At 44.1% G+C, this 19,218-nt stretch overlaps 1 protein-coding gene across 1 annotated transcript in view; it reads right to left on the bottom strand.

Moving 5' to 3' along the window:
* The window catches only part of LOC113512189 (myotubularin-related protein 5), a 116,651-nt gene that overhangs the window by 7,683 nt on the left and 89,750 nt on the right, over nucleotides 1-19,218 (bottom strand). Inside the window, exons 22-38 of the mRNA XM_052893803.1 lie at nucleotides 18,621-18,778; nucleotides 17,007-17,161; nucleotides 16,016-16,324; nucleotides 15,705-15,966; nucleotides 15,231-15,362; nucleotides 14,400-14,505; nucleotides 13,804-13,961; nucleotides 12,923-13,077; nucleotides 11,145-11,346; nucleotides 9,988-10,123; nucleotides 9,207-9,389; nucleotides 7,590-7,760; nucleotides 6,833-7,003; nucleotides 5,793-6,007; nucleotides 4,687-4,834; nucleotides 815-1,045; nucleotides 53-191 (exon numbers count right to left, since the gene is read on the bottom strand). Coding sequence (XP_052749763.1) covers nucleotides 53-191; nucleotides 815-1,045; nucleotides 4,687-4,834; nucleotides 5,793-6,007; nucleotides 6,833-7,003; nucleotides 7,590-7,760; nucleotides 9,207-9,389; nucleotides 9,988-10,123; nucleotides 11,145-11,346; nucleotides 12,923-13,077; nucleotides 13,804-13,961; nucleotides 14,400-14,505; nucleotides 15,231-15,362; nucleotides 15,705-15,966; nucleotides 16,016-16,324; nucleotides 17,007-17,161; nucleotides 18,621-18,778 — 3,031 coding nt within the window. The remainder of the gene's footprint in view (nucleotides 1-52; nucleotides 192-814; nucleotides 1,046-4,686; nucleotides 4,835-5,792; nucleotides 6,008-6,832; nucleotides 7,004-7,589; nucleotides 7,761-9,206; nucleotides 9,390-9,987; nucleotides 10,124-11,144; nucleotides 11,347-12,922; nucleotides 13,078-13,803; nucleotides 13,962-14,399; nucleotides 14,506-15,230; nucleotides 15,363-15,704; nucleotides 15,967-16,015; nucleotides 16,325-17,006; nucleotides 17,162-18,620; nucleotides 18,779-19,218) is intronic.

The raw sequence follows: 19,218 nt of genomic DNA, 5'->3' as shown, positions 1-19,218 counted from the left end.
GTACTATGTTTTGAATAGTGTGTGGTGGAGGGGATGAATGCAAGCGACTGACTGTTGGCAGCGGAGGGGCGGTCGCGGTCGCGGTCGCGGTCGGCGGTGGGCGGCGCCTTGTACTTGGTGCAGGGCAGCGCGAATGCGTCTGCGCAGCGCTCGTGGCAGCTCGCGCCGCAGTCTATGCACCGTACACCCGTCTGCGGAGTATTTTAATATTTATTTATTTAATACTTTATTGTACACACCAATTATACATAAAAATATAACAGTGGTAATTAAATGTACAAAGGCGAGCTTAACTCTAAAAGAGTTCTCTTCCAGTAAACACGAAGTGGAAAGAAGCATCAATGTCAGCAGGTAGAGCGGTGTACAAAATTGTAAAAATTTAACATCTGCAAACTCTCTAATTCGTTCAAAAATTTTTTAGTTGCATCAAGGTAGGATATGTCAGCGTAATCAAGAAGAGGTAAAGTAGGGCTTCAGCCAAAGTAAGCTTTGTTTGAAATGGTAAGAATTTTTGTAGTCGATGCAGTTTATATTTAGAACATTGTCACCGTGAAGCAGTTGTGTTTGCATTGCTGTGTTTCGGTTTGAAGGGTGGGATATGGCGTTGGCGTTATTGGCGTATGAAGTTGTATAAAAAAACCTCTAGAACGTAAATGGTCACGCAGAGTGCAGTTTCAGAGTTGCCTGCAATGGATGTATACAGCGGTGCGCGGGGTGCGCGGGGTGCAGCGTAGCACGTCCAGCGTGGTTTGTGTAGTGCAGGTGGTGTGCAGTGTGCAGGGTGCAGTGTGCAGGGTGCAGTGTGCGGCGGTACCTTGAGCGGCCCCCAGAGCAGGTCCTGGCAGTGGTCGCAGCGCGCGGGCGCGGCGGCGGCGGCGGGCGCCCAGCGGTGCGCGGGGTGCGCGGGGTGCGCGGGCGCGGGCGCGGGCGCGGCGGCCAGGCGGCCGCGCACCAGCACGTCCAGCGTGCCGCGCCGCTGCAGCGCGCGCGCCGCGCGCCGCGCCGCGTCCGGCGGCACCGACCACGCGCGCTGCCGCACAACGCACTTGTTACATATTTATTTTAAATTATATTCATTTTCTTAAACATTTTGTATTAAAATATGTACCTACAATTATTAATAAAAATCAGACTACTTTAAAATTGTTATTATACCAAATTTGGTAATAACATATTCTTGATATATATTAATGACCGCAAAGCTGGACGTCGCAAGATATATGAACGCCCAGAATTCCTAGACTCAACTTTTTATCAAGGGAAGTGCCCTGAAAGTGAGGAGATACGACAAACGGCGTCTTTTTTGCGGTAAACGCGCAGACTTGTGTCTTTTTAGAGTTAAATTGGACAAGATTTTGTTCACCTCAGATCGAAACTTAATGGAGTGAAGTTTTGATTTCAGACACAAGTCTATTCCGGCACTCATCGGTATGTGCTCGCGAGAGCTTTGCATGACCGGTAAATAATGTATCTCCTGTACTGTCGTCTGCATAACAATGAATATTACTGATTTGTATCATTAATATGCAGAAGAAACAGAGTCGGAGATAGTACACAGCCTTGTGGGACACCAGCATTCAAAGGTTTTAAATCAGAGCATGCTCCGTCGACTACGACCTTAATGCTACATTCCTTGAGAAAACTGGCGACCCAAATGCACAGTCTCGCAGGCAACCCAAATGAAGGTAGCTTTGAAAGCAGCGCTCTATGCCACACCCGATCAAAGGCTTTCGCAATATCCAGACTAACAGCTAAGGCCTCTCCCTTACTCTCGATTGCCACTGCCCATCGGTGTGTTAAGTAAGCTAAAAGATCACCGGCCGAACGTCCCTGTCGAAAGCCGTACTGGCGATCACAGATCAGCTGGTGCTCTTCTAGGTACCGGAGCAGTTGACGGTTAATAATGGATTCCATAACCTTCGAAAATAAGGAAGTGATAGCTATGGGCCTATAGTTAGCCGGATCTGAGCGATCTCCCTTTTAAGGGATCGGATGCACCAGAGCAGTCTTCCAAAATTTTGGGACTATGCCCGATGAGTAGCTAAGCCGAAAAAGACGCGTAAGAACCGGAGTCAACTCTGGTGCGCACGTCCTAAGCACAATTGGAGGAATACCATCGGGCCCACTCAACTTATGGATTTCGAGGGAGAAAAGTGCTCTACGCACTGAGCTATGCGTGAATTTAATGTCAGGCATAGAGCTCCTACAACACGGGATGGTCGGTGGTGGTTTCTCCCCATCATCCAATGTCGAGTTTGACGCAAAGATGGATCCAAGAAGATCGGCCTTTTCTTTAGCGTTCAGGGCCAACGAGTCATCCTCCCTGCGCAATGGTGGAAAAGATGACTTACAGAAATTCCCTTGTGCAGTTTTGGCAAGAGACCAGAAAGCTCGAATTCCAGAGGGCAAACTAGCCAATCTCTTGCCAATTCTACTAATATGCTCTGACTTCGCTGTGGCTATAACTCTTTTGAAAGACCTAGAGACAGAGTTATACTTCTTTTTAAGGGCACTGGTGTTAGGATCTCGCGACGCCACACCTTTAGCCCAGGTTAGGAAGCACTCCTGTTTCAATCGAGATGCTGTTCTACAAGAGGCTCCATACCAGGGCTGGGATTTCCCACCGACGGGTACCACAGAGTTAGGAATAAATAATTCCATTCCCTGAAGCACCACATCAGCAATGGAATCGGCAATGGCGTCGGGATCATCCAGTGTAAAGCAAACCTGCCTCCATGGGTAAGATGCGAAAAAAATCCGCATCTCATCCCCATCTGCCGACCTGTACCCCAAATGCGACGTCTACCCGTAAAAGGAGGTGGAGTCGGACTCGTAAGAAGCACCTCGCTCCGCACTAAACAGTGATCCGACGATACAAGCGGGGCTTCGACGGAGATCACATAGTTGTCTGGGTGGGTGGTCAGCAGAAGGTCTAGCAGTGAAGGTGAATGGTCCAACACATCAGGGATTCGCGTAGGCGAGGAAACAAGCTGTTTTAGACCATAAGCCAAAGCAAAGTCATGAACAGATCTTCCCGCATAGTCGGTTGTACGCGAACCAAGCCATTCGGCATGGTGGGCATTAAAGTCTCCAAGAATCACGACTTCAGCGGAAGGAATCTGTTCGAGAAGGAAATCTGTAGCCATTTGGACGTGCTCAATAAGTTGGTCGGTTGCAGTGTTACCTGCAACCGATCGGTCGCTGTGGGACCTGTATAGGCACGCATAGATGCGGGGATGGTCATTGCAATCTACGCGCAGCCATAGAATGGACAGGTCCGTACCTTCAAGAGTCCCAAGGCGTCGACAGCAGATATCCTCTCTTACATACGCACATACACCGGCACGCGAAACAAAACAATGTTCAAGCTTATAGTCCGGGTAGGTCAGGTATGATGTTTCGTTAGGAGGGGATATCTGTGTCTCCGTGAGGAAGAGAAATGCCGGCCGCGCCGTTTCTAGGTGGTGGTGGACAGCGTTCAGGTTTAAATGAATTCCCCTAATATTGCAGAGGCTCACATTAAGTAAAGGGGATGCCGCAGAAGTCTTGCTCTGTTTGCCCTTGGTCCCATAAAGCGGAATTTTGCCCCCCCCATAAAACGCAGGGCAGCCCGAGCGTGGTTGCTCGAGGGAGGATTCTCCAGCATGTTTGTCTATCCACAAATCTATACGCTTTATTTCGGTTTCATTGGATAACTTATAGATTAGTTACTAGATATTTCTTTTAACGAAGTAACAATGGAAAATCTAATTTAAGATTTAACAAAAGCTTCTGATAAGGCGCTCCATACGTTGCTTTCGTATTTTATAAGCGCTTTCTGATATCTAGCTTTTTAATTGGCACGGTTTAAGATTTGTTCACAAGAAAAAGAGCCTTTTACAAAATAAACTTGATAAACATCACAAGATACAACATACTGGCGTGCCACAAGGATCTCATTTAAGCCCTCTCAGATTCAATATTGTATAATTAAAGATATCCATTACAAAAAAAAAAATGTAATATCTGTAATTCATTATTTAATAAAATCATAATCTTTGCAAAAAAAAAAAAAATATAAAAAAAAAGTAAAAAATATCGATATTTCATTTTTATTATTTCTGATATTTATAAACAATCTTTCTCTGTCTGTGATCACAACGTACTCTCTTACAAAAATTACAAAATCCATTTATAATAATAATAATTTTTATTTCGGACTTTTTTGATCCATTCAATATTTATTAGTAACAATATTCTTAAAACTAATGTTAGTAAATTTACATACACAATACACACAGAGATACACACACACACACACTCACACACACATAATATATTAAATAGTATACAGATAATCACCGCTGCACAATTCCATTGGAAATAGCGCAGCAGTGATTAACGTACACACAGTGCAGCCTGCTTGCCATCATACTTAGGATGTTGTCGGCACTGGCACGTACTCTGCGCACCAGGGATGCGCACCTTTTTCGCATCGTGACATAAAGACAATCTACACCATGCTCTGCGAACATCTCTGACGCGCTACACAATCGTGGTAGCCTCATCAACACCCTGAACGCGTTATTATATTGGATACGGAGGTCGCTGTAGGATTTTTGAGTATATACAGCCCACAGGTTGCATGCATAGAAAGATGTGCAATATGACGTATTAAGACAAGTGTTACAATGCTATGCAACTGACCTGCAACTCGAGCGTATTAGGCAGCTCAAGCTGTTCCCAGCGCACGCGCCACTTCTGCGGCAGGTGGCCGAGCTCCAGCTCCAGCTGACGGATACGCTCCAGCAGGCCGGTGAACGCGTCCGGCATACTGCGCGCTATGCTGTCGTACCTGGTACACACAGATAATCATACTAATATTATAAATGTGAAAAAATATGAAGAGATGTATAGATGTTCGTAGCTCAATTATACTTCCCAGTTTTAAACGAAAAAAAAATATTTCTGAATTGCATGAAATTGACGCAATATGTTCGCAATAGTAAGGTCGATAAGACCTTTATTAGTTTTTCATCTATATATATTTATGCATTGTGTCCTTAGATTACATAGATAGAGGCGCTAATCTCAAAAATGGGTCAACTTTTCGTCAGCTAATTGTCAAATTAGCTGACGTGTTGTTTTATCAGTGTTCTATATATTTACATACCAAATGTAACTTGACGTATTATTTAATAAATAAAAATAAGTGTTTACGCATACAAAAACAGAAAATGTAGAAATTATAAGACAAAATATACATAGAAGTTATAAAGGAATCACTCATAACTATTTACCACGTGAAATTGTATGAAAAAGTTGACTCGCTTTTCTCAAAGCATTTGTGTGGAGACACACTATCTATATAATCTAAAATTGTGTTATTTAGCATACAATGCTCGTAATTGTAAACTTACTAAACATGATGTGGACGACTTTATACAAAAGTCGTTTAACTTAGGTACCTCTGTCCCATTCGTGTTTCAACCGTGAAGCAGTTGTGTTTGCATTGCTGTGTTTCGGTTTGAAGGGTGGGATATGGCATGAATTTACAGGGTACAGAGAAATAACACCTGAGTCCTCAGAATAGGCAACGCATGGGGAGTATCATGGGCGAAACAGTCTGTTATGTCCATGGTACTGCTCATGTCTATAGGCGACAATTACCACTTTCCATCAGGTGGGCCGTCAGCTTGTTTGCCATTCTAAGAAGTATAAAAAAAATATTTCAGAGATTTTGTCACAACTATTGGCTGTTGTTTAGTGTTTGTTATTTCAATAGAACAAATCAATATGCGAGCAGCGCATACCCAGCAGTGATGACGCGCCGCTGCGGCGTGGCAGACGCGCAGGCGGAGGTGGTAGCGGAGGCGGAGGCGGAGGCGGGCGCGGGCGAAGGAGCGGGCTGCGGGTCGGGCGGCGGCGACAGCACCTCCAGGTCGTACGGCGCGCCGTGGCACAGCTCCTCGCTCACGTAGTACTGCCACACCTCCAGGCAGTTGATCGCCGACACCGGGCGGAGCACCTGCGGCACTCACGCTCTTATCATACTTGGAATAATAAAAAAAAACTTATACACTTTATGAACAGCGCAAGAGATCACATAATCTCACCTGTTGTACATCTTTATTTTAAATAAATAATAACAATGTAATTTCTGTGTACAATAAATTGTAAATAAATAATGTATCTATGGTATAATAAGTGAGATTGAGAACTCAATTGCTCATTCAGCAAAAGAGTTCTCATAATATCTCACTAAATCATATCACAATAGAGGAAGAGTGTTGGCGAGTGGAAATAAAAAATATATCCGACGATAATCTACAAGGAATATAGGTCACATTTAACAACGGACTATCCGTTGAATAATGACAATATATGTATAGAGTACTAGCAATCTCACATATTATTTTAATGTAATAACTATCAATTTAATTTACAGTGCAGTCACAACCGCTCATGATTAAGGATCACGAATTAATCCCGAAACTAGTTGAACTTTCTCGGTCTAATTACACGTAAGTTAAATCGATAGTTATTACATTAAAATATAATATGTATTTACAAAACTTAACAGTAAAATCTTATACTTAATTTATACAACAAACAGTAATATATGTATATTTGTTTATGTATTAATAGTTGTAGCACTTCAGCTGCCCGCTGACGAAATGCTTTCTCACTGTATTGGGTTGACTGGAAGAGATCTCTGTCAGAGATAAGTCCACCCTTGCTCACAACATTTATAAATACATTATTTTATATGTAACTTACAAGTGCAATAAATAATATAATAAATAGTTGTAAATTTATAATTGGAAGTAGTCTATGAAGAAAAAAAACTCACAGGGTTGTCAAGATCCGGCGTGTAGAGGAAATTGTAGAATATCGGCGATTTCTGATGCTGCCTGTCGATGTAGTCGAATAACGACTGTCCATGGTTCGAGCGCGGGGAGGAGTAGCCGCCGCCATACGGCCCTCCCGACTCCTCCTCCGAGCCCGCGCCCGTCTCTACGCCCTAGGGTACAGTGCTCATTATTGGTACAAAATCATGTTCCAAACTGGTACGTTATGTAATTTTTTTTTTTATACAACTTAGAATGGCAAACAAGCTGACGGTCCACCTGATGGAAAGTGGTAATCGTCGCCTATAGACATGAGCAGTACCATGGACATAACAGAGTATACTGTTTCGCCCATGATATCCCCCATGCGTTGCCATTCCTGAGGACTCAGGTGTTATTCCTCTGTACCCAGTAAATTCACGCCATATCCCACCCTTTAAACCGAAACACAGCCATGCAAACACAGCTGCTTCACAGTTGAAACACGAATAGGACAGAGGTACCCAAGCAATCAACTTTTGTACAAAGTCTCCCTCTGGTAAAACGACCTTCACGTGGTTCCCCCTGGAAACCATCGTTGTGTAATTCTAGGGCAATTCGTCACAATGGGCTAACTGACCTGCTTTCATCGTCACCTATCATCCCACACTGGTGCCCCGCCAGCGTATACCATCAACACAAGCAAGGTTATACATTATCACTAATTAATTATCAACCATCATTAAAAAAACAGGTGTTACAAGTAGGCCGTGTACGGACCAGGCGGCTGGTGTCGGCGCGCTTGTCGTCGGCGGCGGTGATGCCGAGCTCGGCGCGCTGCGCCTCGCTATCCAGCAGGAAGGTGCGGAAGCGGCACGACACGCTGTGGTACGCCACGAACCGCAGGTAGTACTCGTTGAACTCGAACGCCAGCGGGAACTGCTTCTGCAGCTGTCGTGTGGAAGTCGCCAATGTTTTAGTGACTACATTCAACGTAAAGCTTAAATATATGACTCAATTAATGTAATTTGTAATTTGTAAAATGATTGTAATTTGTAACCTGTATAATTTATTATTAATACGTAAATATATTGACATTTATATAATATGACGATTTAAGTAAAATAGTATTAGCATAATATAGTGGCACAGTTAAATAACTATAAAAAATATAAAATTTTGTATGCCAGATTCTGGTGAAAAATGTGAACAATATTTAAATATTATATACCATCTTTTATACCATTTTTCAAACAAAATAAAGCTATTTGTATTTGTATAAAACAACTATTCTAAATGTATTTAAACACTAGAAGATCTAGCCTTCTAGACAAGTGACATCGCTAACGAGTTCCTGAATTAGAATGAGACATCCGACGTTGTTATCTCATTCCATTTCACAGACTCGCCAGCGATGTCGATTCCGTTGATGAATTCACTTGCCACTTTCTAGAGGGGCGGGGCTATTAATTTTCTGTATGCTGCAAAGTGTGTTTTAGTAAATGTTTTATACTTAAAATAATAATGGACACTTTATTACTAGGCGCATTCCACAATTGTTCGCTACATTAAGACTGGTAAATCCGTTTCCTTAGATTATATAGAGATAGATTATATATATACATAAAATTGGCTCGTTTTTGAGACTGAATGTCTCAAAAACTTTTTGTTAGCTAATTAGCTGACTTGTTTTTTATCAGTGTTTCATATACTTACGCACATAATGTATTTTGATGTATCTACACTGAATTATTTAATAAATTAAATGAATTTATACGCATTAAAAAGATACAAAAATTATAAAACAAAATAAATATAAAAGAATCAGTCATAACTCTATTTACCACGTAAAATTGTATGAAAAAGTTGAACCGCTTTTCTCGAAGCATTTGTATGGGGACACTCTATCTATATAATTTTAGTCTATTTCCTACCAATATATTTAGATATTAATAATTTTACGAACAACAGTTCCGCATGAATTAGAGTACAATGTTTATCAAATTTGTAATTTTAACACAAATTATTTTTAACATTTATACACAATAGGAGCCACAGACAACCCTCTATGTGGAGGCTGTTTCGACGCCGAATAAACGGCTGCTCACGTAATCCTGGAATGTGAGGCTGTGGCCCATCAACGTTTAGAAATCCTCGGAACAGTAAGGTCGCTTCGTGAGGCCTATGAAGATCCCAGGAAGCTTCTGTGCTTCTGGGCGGAGCTAGGTTGGCTGTACTAGCCACGACTCAAATGCACAACGGCCCAAATGAGAAGCTAAGCGCGGAAAATAGAGTCCTATTCACATTATACATTACACAAATTATTTTAAAAATACTTGACACTAGAGGGCGACACTAGTAATACTAGTAATATGAACAGATCTCTCGGAAGCTCACCTGGTGCACAGCATCGAGGAACATAAGGAACGTGGGTGTAAAACCCTGCTGTGGGGTGGGCGCAATGTTGGACCGCTGCTGAAACTTGTGGCCCAAGGCCAGCCACTCCTTCTCCACGATGATGCGGAATCCTTCCAAGGTCCGGTAGTAAGGCTCTAGACAGATCTGCGCCAGCGATGATATCTAGAAGAGAACGAATTATACATATCAGACATGTCCTGTTAAATAAAATTTTAATTAATATATGAAAATACCGTGTCACGGTATTCGTCCACGCTAATCTCCAAAACCGATCAGTGTGTTGGATGGGCCATACGTAGTTCAGAATTGTTTGGTGGGCAGAATCCATCCGGTTCAATATGTGATAGCTAATCGCTTCAATTAACTGATACCTTTATTCCTGACCCTGAGGTGGGAGGGGGAAGAGAGTGTTTTTTTTTTGTTCTATGTACTGGATTTGGATTCCCAAGCACTTGCGGTTGCGTTTTTGGTGTACGCTCGCATATGCGTTGTCATTCCTGAGGACTCAGGTGTTATTCCTCCGTACCCAGTAAATTCACGCCATATCCCACTCTACAAACCGAAACACAGCCATGCAAACACAACTGCTTTACGATTGAAACACGAATAGGACAGAAGTACCCAAGCAATCGACTTCTGTACAAAGTCTCAGCTATAAGCAAAGAAATGTTTAAAAGTACATTGGCCCCATTTTTATGGAGCTAAGATCTCCTAATAAATATTTTTTAAGGACGACAAATTACTAATACTGAAAACTCACCTGTGCAGTCACGTCCCAGCCGTCCTCGAGCGAGAGCAGCACGGACGACCCCTGCAAGTCCAGGAGGTCCACCACCGCGCCTGACAACTGGAACAGCTGTCTGAGCTGCCATAACCATCCCGATTCTTCTATTAACCTGGTATATTAGATGACAGTTTTTTTATTTATAGCTCTCTCTCTCTCTGTCTGTCTCTCTAGCGTTTAGGAACAATTATTTGCAGTTTTTTAACGTCAGTTGCAAACATCTAAGGAATTTGTCTTTATGTTTTCAATAGACTTAAAAAAGGAGGACGTTTTCAATTCGACTATATGTTTTGTTGGTTATTATCTCATAAATTCGTCATTTATACATAGGTTTGATTTTTTTTTATATTGGATTTCAATAGACATGAGCCATGAGACATGGACATAACAGAGTATACTGTTTCGCCCATGATACCCCCCATGCGTTGCCATTCCTGAGGACTCGGGTATTATTCCTCTGTACCCTGTGAATTCACGCCATATCCCACCCTTCAAACCGAAACACAGCCATGCAAACACAATTGCTTCACGGTAGAATCACGAATGGGACAGAGGTACCTAAGCAATCGACTTTTGTACAAAGTCTCCCTCTGGTAAAATGTCGATCAATGGAGGAGCCCTATAATCAGAAGTGGACAGATAACGACTGATATGATAATGATGTTGATGCTACTTCATGAAACAACGAGGACCACACGTTTGCAGCAGTCCAGTACATCTGGGTGGTGATATAGAAGGCACCTCAGAATCGGCTCCAATGTTGAAATATACTCAATACCTCAATAACCCCAATTCTCCATCGTACCTCCGCTCCCGGTTTAAATTATTACCACCACCAGTCCGTCCTAAACGTTCCTGTCAAGTTCAGTCCAGGATGCTCGGACTTCCTGTGTGTAGGACACATTTTATGGGCAACTCTTTCTAATTCTAGTTGAATTCGTCAGGATGGGCTAACTGACCTGCTTTCATCCTCATCAGCCATCTATCACTGGTGCCCCACCATTGTATACCGATAGCGCAGACGGGGTTACCATACCATTATCACCCATAAAAAAAAACACATAAACCTATATGTTGTGGTGATATTTGAAGGAATACGTATGTAGTCGTATGTAGTAACGTGGTGTAAGGACCGCAGGAAGCCGGGGTCGTTGCGCGCGGCGGGCGCGGCGGCCCGCAGCAGCTTCTTGAAGGCGTGCTTGGCGTGGCGGCCGTCCGGGTACTCCACGGGCACGTGCTCGCAGCCCGCGCCGCCGCCGCCCGCGCCCTTCTCGCCCACCACGTACAGCGCCGCCCGCCGCCCGCCGCCGCCGCCGCCGCCGCCTTCCCCGGACACTGCAATATCGTCAACAATGGATCCTCGCCTATCATCCGTCACTGGTGCCCCGATGGCGTATACCGATAGCGTGGGTGGGGTTACCATTCCGTTATCAATAATTACAAAAAAATACACCACTGCTATTGCATGCCGTTGACGAATATCTCCCGGCCAGCACATTCCTCAAGACCATCAATATATATGAATGAAACATCACAAAACTCGCAAATATACCAAACAGTGACTTCTTCCCAGACTTCTTCCCAAACTTCCCCAGATCCTAATATTAATAACATAATGTTACCTATATCACCTTCTTCCATTTATATCTTCCATTACATATAAAACATTTCATAATTTACCCCTCATTTTAGGGGGAAAGGGACTGTCAGTAATGGAGACTAAGAATCCTATTGCTAGCAATATACCCAACCAGGTTGACCTCCACGCGGTTCCCCCTGGAAACTATCATGGTTAATTCCTGATGGATTCATCATGATGGGCTAACTGGCCTGTTTTCATTCTCATCGATCACCCTTCACTGGTGCCCCGCCAGCGTATTCCGCTAGTGCAGGCGGGGTTACCATACCATTTTCCCACATCAAAAAAAAAGATCCCTCATTTTAAATTACATGGAAAAAAATAGATTTACGCAGAAATAAACGAGAACTCCCAAAAAAAAGCTCTTTAAATTATAAAAAAAAAAAAAAAAAAAAAACTTTGAAACGAACTTAATTCAAAGTCAAAGGTGATAATCATTTACAAAACTAAAACATGAATTGGTAACCCCATAAAAATAAATGCTAAGCAATAGAACATAAAACCTTCTTTCATACCTAAAACCTAGAATACTAAATTTATTACCATTTTCAAAACCAATGTTTTCTAATATTTCCCTCGTTTACTGATCAATTAAAAAAATATCTAACTGTTCACATAACTATTAATAGTACATTACTGCAGCGGCCAGCAACTGAGGCATTGATGGACGAACGTGCAATTGTGGGCCGAGGCGTAGCCGAGGCACACATACGTGAGTCCATCAATGCCTAGTTGTGGCCAAGGCTTGTATAGTACTTTTCTCAAACAATGCACAGAAATCAAAAACACAATTGTACTTTTTAAGTTCAAAGACGAATAACGAACAATAATAATTTTTCACGCGCCATAATGTTCCTTTGTTTTTTTTTCAATAAACAGCTTTCTATTTGCAAGCCAGTTCGAAATTTAAATAAAACCTTGTATTAGTTACCTCCTTGGTAGCCATGTTTTAAAGTAAAAGATCATTCCATTTTTAAATTACACAGATATGAGTTTACATAGTAATTTATCTGGCCGCAAAACACGACAGATATGAATTTTTATACAACTTTTGCCGGCCGCTGCCGCATGTATCTGGCCAGTACGGCAATTTTGAATTACCTTGAAGAAGTTTGTCAAAATAATGCTCACATTTCCAAGCATATTTGAGAAAGAAAAATTATCACAAAAAAAATTAAAAGATGACACACTAAGTATCTATACTCGCGTAACAATCATGAAAAACTACAATAATGAAATTTGTGGCCACAAAACCAGCGGATAAAAACCAACCTGAATCGACGTCCGCAGTGGACAGCCTCTGCCTGGGCGCGTACAGTTCAAGGTGCGACGGCTGCCGGCGGTCCTTGAGCGAGCCCCAGCGGCCGAAGTGCTTCATGCCGGCCGTGCTCACACCGCCCTTCCCCCCACTGTTGCGGCCCAACACGCTGTCGACGATTATATATAAGAACATAATGATATATCCCGACGTGGCGGGTCAATGAGTACTTTTGAAACCATTGCGCTCACTATAAAGTTCTGACTGGTGGCAGGGCGATAGGCTGGGTTGTTGAGTTCCTTAAACTATGGTTGACCGCAATGGTGGCTAACTAATCCGTCATACTCGTGAACGGGTGCAACTTTTGGGGACTAGTCTACTCATGTTTTCTTGTTTACTTTCCATTTAATAATGTAATTAATAGAACCCATGCAAATGTAAAATTATCATGTACATAATAATTTAAAAAGAGTAATTGTCGAGTTTCTTGCGGGTTCTGAGCAGATATAAATATCCCGAACCCAGCAGAACAATCATAAAAAATTGACAATTTAAAAGAGCTTATAATCAAGTCTGTTTGAATAAAAATGATTTTTAGTTTATTCTATTACAATTATTATGAAAAGTGCATTTAAATAAGAAACTGCCATCAAATGATAATAATCTGTACTTTACTATGGAATATAATTATAATAAAAAAAAAAAAATAAAAAAATTACAATATAATTAAAGCCCATTCGAAATTTAAATTGTTCGTTCCACTCTTCACTCATATTTCCCCTTCTCTTTCTCATACCGTACGTTCCATTCTCTGCAAACAGCGAATCAAGGCTAAGTCTAGATTCATAACAACTGGAGAATTTAGTGGGTAATAGTGGGGACAGGAGCTAGTCACCTGAGAGTGCCGGCCGCCTTACTGAGCAGCGGCGTATGCGTGGGCGGCTGGCCGCCGTCGTCGCAGCACAGCAACAGCGAGTCCAGGCTTAGGCTGGAGTCCTCCAGGTCGCCGCGGGACGCGGGCGTGCACGCCACTAGCGTCGCCAGGTATCTCTCCTGCGAACCAACATGACCTTTATAATCACTGAACTGAACCTGGCTATAGGCCTGTAAGTTAATAGTCTGTTAACTTATATTTCACGAGTTAAATCGCCTTATATTTAAAGAAAACAGTTCACAAAACAATGGTAATTATATATACATACATATACATATATATCGGTCACGTCTGTCTCTCATTATGGAAGATAGAAACAATGGAACGCCTTCGATTACTTCGTTTCAATTATGCTCCAATAAAACAAACCTCTTTCGCTTCCTCCACACTCATCAATCTTTTCATACACGCTCGCTAATTACGGATAATTTTAATTTGGCCCTTCTTCAGCACGTCGCCTATTTGATCGACATATGTCCGTCTAGGGGACCCCTATCGAGATCTCCATTCATTCTTACTCGATATTCATTTTTTCGAGGAAAATATGATCAACTCACTTGTTCTAAACTGGACGTGGTTTCAGTGCCGCTCTGCGTGGTACCCGGCGTCTGGTGGCTGGCCTTCAACATGCCCATCACGCCCTTGTGATGGGGTGCTGCCGATCTGGAGCATACGATTATCAATTTTAATACATCTACATTTAAGTAACATTTTTATTGTTCTGAACAGAACACGATAGTCGATACATCTGGTAAGTAGAGCTATGGGACGCTGCTACCTATCCCACGCCCTCCTTTAGTCGCCTATTACGATATCCACGGGAACGGAAGAGGTGGCCTATGCCAACGCCATCTATGCCAGGACCACACGACCATCCTACATTTACTACCTATTAACAGTCCATCTTAATTTCCGCTGGCGGAGTACTAGTGAAAGATGGTTAGTTGAGCAACCATAAAGAATTTACTAGGAACTAACTATAACTTCGCGTTGTTCCCAAGGAGACAACGTGAAGGTCGACCTGAAAGGGTTATTTCAAGTCCCTACTTGAAATAACCCTTGGTATAGATAGTAAAATTTAGTAAAGCGGAAGAGTTTGTTTGAACACGCTAATCTTTGAAAGTATTTAATAACACCTGAGTCCTCAGGAATGGTAACGCAGGGGGGGGGGGGGTATCATGGGCGAAACAGTATACTCTGTCATGTCCATTGTACTGCTCATGTCTATAGGCGACGGTTACCATTTTCCATCAGGTAGGCCGTCTGCTTGTTTGCTATTCTAATTTGTATAAAAAAAACATATCTGAAAATATTAAGCATATATGGAAGTATCATTACACGTTCCTGGCCAGTACCGACCGCACTGGTGCAGTAACGCGGTAACGTACCTGGCGAGCAGCGCATGCGTGCGAGGATGCCGCCAGGTGATGACGGGCAGCCGGCCCTGCCGGTAGCAGCGCGCGATACGCCGCAGCGACTCGTCGCCGATGCTCTCCGGCACCGGGATCAACGCCGGGTAACTGCGGACACATAGTACGCCCATAAGTATATACAAACAACATACAGTACACATCCTGTGATACGATATCCAATCGCATAGTCGCGCGAGGCCGATGCGCGCCCAGTCGCGTGCGTACGCCCGCTGCAGCGTGCGTGCGTGCGTGCGTGCGTGCGGTACTGTAGGTGTGCGGGGCGGCAGCGTACCTCCTGCAGAGCGTGTACACGGCGTTGGCGTGCGTGAGGCGGAAGGGAGGGAGCGCGCGCGAGGCCGATGCGCGCCCAGTCGCGTGCGTACGCTCGCTGCAGCGTGCGTGCGTGCGTGCGTGCGTGCGGTACTGTAGGTGTGCGGGGCGGCAGCGTACCTCCTGCAGAGCGTGTACACGGCGTTGGCGTGCGTGAGGCGGAAGGGAGCGCGCGCGAGGCCGATGCGCGCCCAGTCGCGTGCGTACGCTCGCTGCAGCGTGCGTGCGTGCGTGCGTGCGTGCGGTACTGTAGGTGTGCGGGGCGGCAGCGTACCTCCTGCAGAGCGTGTACACGGCGTTGGCGTGCGTGAGGCGGAAGGGAGCGCGCGCGAGGCCGATGCGCGCCCAGTCGCGCCCAGTCGCAGGGGCGGCAGCGTACCTCCTGCAGAGCGTGTACACGGCGTTGGCGTGCGTGAGGCGGAAGGGAGCGCGCGCGAGGCCGATGCGCGCCCAGTCGCGTGCGTACGCTCGCTGCAGCGTGCGTGCGTGCGTGCGTGCGTGCGGTACTGTAGGTGTGCGTGCGTGCGTGCGTGCGGTACTGTAGGTGTGCGGGGCGGCAGCGTACCTCCTGCAGAGCGTGTACACGGCGTTGGCGTGCGTGAGGCGGAAGGGAGCGCGCGCGAGGCCGATGCGCGCCCAGTCGCGTGCGTACGCCCGCTCACGCACGCGTTCCAGTGTGCGTGCGGCACGTTCCGCCGTCTCAGCGCCCGTGCATCCGCCATTCACGTCCAACTCCTCCACTGCCCGCAAATACGAGTAATTTAAATTAGGTACTAAATTAATAAATTCAATATTAGGTCAAATATTTTTTTTATTGGATGATAATTAAATGGCAACCCTCCCGCGCTGTCGGTATTAGGCTTGGATGATATTACGTTTTTGCAATTATGACTTGACACGGTCAGGAAATTATAATACTCGTTACTAATATTATAAATTTGATATTGAATTTATTAGTTTTATTTTTTATACCTTTAAGGTAAGGTCATGTTTGTTATCTTATAGCACTTTGATGACCTAACCGATCACTATTAAATTTGGTATAAATGTACTATATAGTATGGAGAAGGCTAGTTTTTATTTCGGTTAGTAAACATACTCCAATCCTGCGAACGAAGTTACAGGTAAAAGTTAGTAATATGTAAAAAACACGGCCGTATCGTCTCGGCATAGAATAGGCCACTCCTTCCTATCCCGTGGGTGTCGTAAGAGCTGACTAAGGAAGGGCTAGAGATGGGCAACAGTATCTCTCTTAAAACATCTCTAAAGCTTGACTGCGGTTACCAATCCACCTGCCTAGTATGACAACTACTGGCAAATCCTCCAAGGGGGAGGCTTCTGTTCAGCAGTGAAGAGTTAAGGGTTGACATGATGATGATGATGATGATGATGATGATGATATAAAGAATAGGAGATATTTACGCGAGAGCGTGTCTGCGGAGAGCGAACTCATGAGGGGGGGTGAGGTGAGCGAGCGCGCGTCGGCGGCCGGCAGCACGTACTTCTGCCGCTTGGACGGCTTCGGCTTCAGCCCCGCCTTGCGCGCCGTCTTCAGCAGCGTCTTCTTTGCGAAGCCCCTGAACACGATCGTAGGAGACATTTATCCACTATATACTACTGCTATGGGACAGAGGTACCCAAGCAATCGACTTTTGTACAAAGTCTCCCTCTGGTAACGTATTCATAGGTACCGCGACATCATAATTACACGTGAACCTAGCCATCCCTCGTAGACAACAGTACACCTATCCCCCGATTTACACCGTAGATACGTTCCTGAGAAAAACGTGTAAATCGAAAATTAAAAATTTTCAAGTCAAAACCGTGTAAATCGAAAAGCTTGCAGAAAATGCATAATTTTGCTATTTAACAGTTGTGATTTTTTTCAATATTTTTAGGTGTGCACAGAAATAAAAATAAAATGCATTGACAGGTTAAAATATGTAATATATTACGGAAACACTGTTTTTTTATTTAATGACAATACATTAAACTAAAAAATTAAATTTTTCTGACACTGTGAAACTTTCACTCAAATACAACTTTCCGTAGATAAAACTTTAATTTTATATATCGAAGAAATACAGACAGTGTGCATGTGCAGCAAGTCAGCACATAAGCTCGGGATTCCCGTGAGATGTGTACACAGCGCACGTGTTCAAACACAGTAGCATTTAATAGAGTGCGATAAAAACAAAAAAAAACTTATTTGGAAAACCGTGTAAAAGCGAAAACGTGTAAAACAAGTACCGTGTAAATCGGGGGATAGGTATATACTAAGACTAGAAATTGAATTTTGTTTTCGGCATTGTACTAACATCACTGTGCATGCAATGATATTATTTCAAGAAAGATTTAGTATTCGCATAAGTTGAACTTCATGCGTACCATGATAAATGATTATATATTTATTTATATAACTTTATTGACCTATGTTCCGTTCGTGTTTCAACTGTAAAGCAGTTGTGTTTGCATGGCTGTGTTTCGGTTTGAAGGGTGGAATATGGTGTGAATTTACAGGGTACAGAGGAATAATACCCGAGTCCTCAGGAATGGCAACGCATGGGAAGTATTATGGGCGAAAGAGTATACTCTGTTATGTCCATGGTACTGCTCATGTCTATAGGTGACGGTTACCACTCTCCATCAGGTGGGCCGTCAGCTTGTTTGTTATTCTAAGTTGTATAAAAAAAAATATAGTACAAAATAATACAAGATTGAAGCATCACGTGTCGAATTTTGTGCCTAAAACCAACCAATGGTGTGCATCTCACACCATAGGGGCAATCATAAAAATCATGATAAGGGTATCCAATGACCCCTAACTCCACTGGACTTTTTATTCAATCACGTGAAAGGCTTAGTTTATGGCGAAATCGGACACGATATTTCAAATATGGATCAATAAATCACACATACGTTTAACAGAATGAAGAGTACAATGTGAGAGGGGATATGAGGGTGAGGGTGGTGGTGGGCGGAGGAGGGTGGTGGTGGGAGGGGGTGGCGGCGGTGGCGGCGGTGTAACGGCCTCACTTGAGCGTGTGGTGCTTGGCGTGCACGTGCGGCGCGGGCGGCGCGGCGCGCGGCGCGAGCGCGAAGTGCAGGTGCGGCGCGGGCGGGTGCCGCAGCCGCGCCAGCTGCTTGCGGAACGCCTCCGTCTGCTCGCCGCTCACCTCCTCGTCCAGCGCCACCTGCACCACCACCGCGCCGCGCTACGTCACTGCCCGACCACTCCAGCACGTGCACCACGTGCGGGCCAACTACAACTCCTACCTCTCGCGTACAATCAGCGATACATTCAGCTCTTCACTCGCATCTCACACTGCTCTTCTCGGTCACACTGCGCGGAATATCTGGCACTATGTCATCCTACAACTGATGAATCTGCTAGTCGCGCAAGCCATCTGTCCGGTTATCACCGCGTGGATCTGTGGAATCTATCTTCGGTCTATGGAAACCATAGGCTACGGTAACCGCTTACCATCAGGTGAGCCTTCATAGCGTTTCCCCGCCTACTTTCTCACACAATTATCCTCAACGTTCCCTCACATTCTTCTCAAACTTCTACACATCTTTGCATACATAGTAATCACATATCAGCAAGTACAATAACGGGCATTATGAAAACCCA

The sequence above is a fragment of the Galleria mellonella genome, unplaced genomic scaffold, assembly GCF_026898425.1.
Source record: "Galleria mellonella isolate WM207_F2 unplaced genomic scaffold, CSIRO_AGI_GalMel_v1 utg184, whole genome shotgun sequence".
NCBI classification, from domain to species: domain Eukaryota; kingdom Metazoa; phylum Arthropoda; class Insecta; order Lepidoptera; family Pyralidae; genus Galleria; species Galleria mellonella.
This window is presented reverse-complemented; position numbering and strand designations above follow the sequence as displayed.